The sequence below is a fragment of the Limulus polyphemus genome, unplaced genomic scaffold (genome assembly GCF_000517525.1).
Source record: "Limulus polyphemus unplaced genomic scaffold, Limulus_polyphemus-2.1.2 Scaffold3676, whole genome shotgun sequence".
In the NCBI taxonomy this organism is placed as follows: Eukaryota; Metazoa; Arthropoda; class Merostomata; order Xiphosura; family Limulidae; genus Limulus; species Limulus polyphemus.
In genome coordinates this window covers 60,697-65,210 of record NW_013669286.1, presented here as the reverse complement: position 1 = coordinate 65,210, position 4,514 = coordinate 60,697, and the positions used below count along the sequence as shown (strand labels likewise).

Genomic DNA, 4,514 nt, shown 5'->3' with positions numbered 1-4,514 from the left:
CTATAAAGTAACAAATACATATTAATTATTACTGAAATTATTATTTCAGTCGTTCTTAATGTATCAAAGAAAAGCCAAAAACTATGGTTTTTATCATTAAATGAAGATATAGCCTAAAGATGCTTTGCGGGCTTTACAGCATAACCAGGTTTCATTTGTCCGGGCCCCTGGGCAGTTGCCCCCTTTACCCCATTCCTGTCGGCGGGCCTGGGTGATAGTGCATTAAACACATACTTAATTTTTATGTGTCTTGTAAGTAAATAATAATTCATTCATTCCTTAATGTTGGTTTCATTTAATTTTTTATATACATATATATGTTTTATAAAAAGGATTATTGTTCACGGGTAGCTTAGTATATAAACTTTGAACTAACCTAAATCCCCTAAGCTTGCCAAATTTTTATTTTGTATTAATGAATGTTATGACAAAACGTTTTGCTGCCAAATGGTAGTGTTTCATTAAAAAATTCTGAAACTTGTATTTCCAGAATTATTTGATTTTAATAGTGCTATGCCTACCTGTGGTTGGCATGGCACAGGTAGCCCAATGTGTAGCTTTAAGCTTAACTACAAACAAAATTAAGGATGGCAACAGATAGCCTTAATAGCTTCAACATAAATACAAGTTTCTTTTATATGTCTTGTGCTAGAAAGGACCTTTCTAGGCCTAACACAAGTTGTTAAGCCTAATTTAAGTTGTAGCACCATAAATAAACTCAGACCCTTTTTCTATACACTGTAGTAATAATAACTGTTGGGTAAGGTTTATGAGAAAAGTTATCCTGCAGTTTATAAATCATTTTATTCGTGTAAATAAAAAGAAAATTATGAATTGTACAGTGCAAGATCTAAAACACAAGCTTCTTTTGTTTATTTTAGAATGATCAGTGATGTAGAGGTTTTAATGGAGATAGATCCTAGTGTCCAAAGATTAAGAAATCAACAAAAACAGGTGCCTAAAGCCACTCTAGATAAATGTTTCCAGCATTACTTCAAAGAGGAAAAAGTTAGTATATTTCCTTAGAAAGTAAATTGTGAAGACAAAAAGGCAAGCAAGATTATGTTCTGTGTGTTAAATTTTGATATATGCTGTCTGTTAAAGATATTTTAGTTAGCTGTTGGTAATTACTGCTAGATACTAATAGAAAGCTAAAACTTATAAAATGCTAAGCTCTTGCAAGTTAATAGGATAATCTAAAGATATTCATTGCATCAGTTTTTTGGTGTATGTCATTCTTTTATTGTTTATTAGCGTTATGGTTTATTGCAGACTTCTCTCCTCCTTTTGTTTTTAGGAGGTGTCAAAATAAAGCACTGTGCTGGTCGAGAATGATGAAAGTATTTTATTATACTATGCACTATGTTTTATTATACTATGCACTATGTGTTGTTTTATTATACTACACACTATGTGTTGTTTTATTATACTACGCACTATGTGTTATTTTATTATACTACACATTATGTTTTGTTTTATTATACTACGCACTATGTGTTATTTTATTATACTATGCACTATGTGTTGTTTTATTATACTACACTATGTGTTGTTTTATCATACTACACACTATGTGTTGTTTTATCATACTACGCACTATGTGTTGTTTTATCATACTACGCACTATGTGTTGTTTTATCATACTACACACTATGTGTTGTTTTATCATACTACACACTATGTGTTGTTTTATCATACTACACACTATGTGTTGTTTTATCATACTACACACTATGTGTTGTTTTATTATACTACACACTATGTGTTGTTTTATTATATTATGTACTACGTGTTGTTTTATTATACTACGCACTATGTGTTGTTTTATTATACTATGAACAATGTGTTGTTTTATTATACTACGAATTATGTGCTGGGTAAAAGCCTTTTACTCAAATACATGTGATTGACTTAAACTGTTCAATATTGCAGTTGTGTATATAAAACTTTGGTACTTTAATAAAATATTTTTTCTGTGTTTTTAATCTCCAATCAAGTTTATTATATGGTTTTTAAAGCTTTCCTATTAAGTTTCTTTCTTTTAAATACTAAACCTAAATTCCACTACTATTTTTACCATTTATTTGGGATATGCAAAGATTTAGACAAATTATCAGTTTATCCTTATCTCCATTTACTAACTGCTGTATTTGACATTTTATAACGTTTTTTAAAAATCTCATTCCTGTAGGAATATTCACAAGTTTAGTCATATTTCTCATGCTGTCTGTAATTAAAATTTCTTGGTCCATCACTTGAAATATTTGAACTTGGTTTTAGTTTTGTGCTTATCCAACCTAGTATCTTCACATATTTTTTCCCCATTTTATGACCTTAATCCCAACTAGTTTGTAGTCAGCCAGTACATCTGTAAGCCAAGAATTTTTACACCCAGGCGGCTGGCCCATTTAGGATGAGCATATTCGGTGAAGGGGATTCGAACCTGCAATCCTCAAATTATGAGTTGAATGCCCAAGCCACCAGACCTAACCTTGTACCCTTATATAATTAATTGTTGTTTTTTTCTGTGTATATGATGTTGTTTTAACCCATTTAGGTTTAATGTTTTGCCCATCTTAGATGTGGTTCTCTGTTTTATAGTTATTTCAAATGTTTTGGTCCATAGGTGCCATTGTGCCTAAGTGTTGTTGTTTTTTTCATTTAATTTCGGCTATATTTCATTGTAAAATACATCCCTTGTTTTATTCACTACCTCCAAGAGATTTTTTCCCTCATTTTAACCCAAGTTATCCCTGTGTATGGATATTTTTGTGTCTGCTTGTAAACATAGTAGAATACATGTTGTCCTTACAGTTTGTGTAGTTCACACCTCCAGTAGATAACTCTGTAAGTAGTTTTCAAGATTTTGTTTCCCTTTGTATTTTTACTATTGACTGTCAAATGGAATGTATATAGGCCTTACATGTATACTTTGAGAAATTCTACTCATGCGATTGAGATTCACCTTAGCAAGCCTTTGAAATAATAATAATGCACTCAACTTGCCTATCCAGGAGGCCAACTGGTAACATCTGCAACGAGGTCAGCACGATTCCTGGAATTGTCACTTAGTACTTAACTCAACTGACTATGAAAATGTCTCTATTCTTGATTTAGATATACTATTTGGTATAAATAATTTTTTTTAGCTTTTAAATTTTGATATTGTTTTGTACCTGATCACCTTCTATTAATATTGTATGGGTACATTGAGGATGTATCTCTTCTGAGGGACTTTTTTTTGGGTGGCACATCAGGACATTGTGTGAGCATATTGAGGATCCATTTCTTCTGAGGGAATTTTTTTTGGGTGGCACATCAGGACATTGTGTGAGCATATTGAGGATCCATTTCTTCTGAGGGAATTTTTTTTGGGTGGCACATCAGGACATTGTGTGAGCATATTGAGGATCCATTTCTTCTGAGGGAATTTTTTTTTGGGTGGCACATCAGGACATTGTGTGAGCATATTGAGGATCCATTTCTTCTGAGAGATTTTTCTGGCTGGCACATCAGGACATTGTATGAGTATTTTGTGTGTCTTCTGAAAGTAAGTGGGGGTAGTGGTATGAATGTGAAGTTTTTTATTCTACATAAATGCTACTCCTTACTTTGTGCTTAATTGTGTATTCTATGGTAACTTGTGTATTGAAATCTGTTTTTCTATAAGCTTGGGGCAGATAACGCTTGGATGTGTCCCTCGTGTCGTCGAAGCCAGCCAGGAATGAAACAACTCAGCCTGTGGTCTTGTCCAGATTATTTTATCATCCACCTGAAACGCTTTAGACAGGTAAAGACTTACTCGATGTTCATTTGATAAGCAAGTATTACCTTCTAACCTTGTGATTTGATTATTTATGTTGTGTGGAATATTTCTTTGAAAATAATAATGATTTAGCACTGCATAAAAACAATTGAAGATGGTGGATACTACAAGGACTTGTAGAATCTTGTTGCCAAACAATTTACATGATATTGTTAATGTGGTCATTTATATGTTAATATGCATTAATGAGTCGATAAGTTGTTGAGCACAAGCTGGATTTACAATATAAAAACTGACATAGAAACCCACCTACCAGTCAGAAAAGATAGCAACTCTTACATTTTAACTTGTGTGAATAAAAAATTTATGATATTAAGTAATGTTGATTAAATGTGTGTATCAGAGAATTAACACAGCCCTCCAAGCAGGAATTTTAAGAAAAAACAAGCCAATTCTACCACTAAAACCAACTTTTAAGGAAGACATTTTCAGAAAAAGGAAACTATATGTTTAGTTTTGTTTTCAAATATAAAGCTATTGTTATGGGCCCTTTTTCTGATAGAGAAATTTCAATGTAAAAGTTGAAAACAAACCACTGGCTGTGATATAACTATTTACATTCAGTGTAAGTAACTGTTATTTGTGCATGATGAATAAAAATCCATAGAAGTACACTTTACGTTTTTGGTGTTATTGTTTTGTACAAAAACATCCATTTGCCAGTTACCTTGTCCTTTATATATATATA

General features: G+C 32.1%; 1 protein-coding gene across 1 annotated transcript in view; it reads left to right on the top strand.

The window, feature by feature from the left end:
• Nucleotides 1-4,514, top strand: part of LOC106469835 (ubiquitin carboxyl-terminal hydrolase 31-like) — a 56,622-nt gene that overhangs the window by 43,142 nt on the left and 8,966 nt on the right. Inside the window, exons 7-8 of the mRNA XM_013930345.2 lie at nt 882-1,008; nt 3,671-3,790. Of these exons, the coding sequence (XP_013785799.2) occupies nt 882-1,008; nt 3,671-3,790 (247 nt within the window). The remainder of the gene's footprint in view (nt 1-881; nt 1,009-3,670; nt 3,791-4,514) is intronic.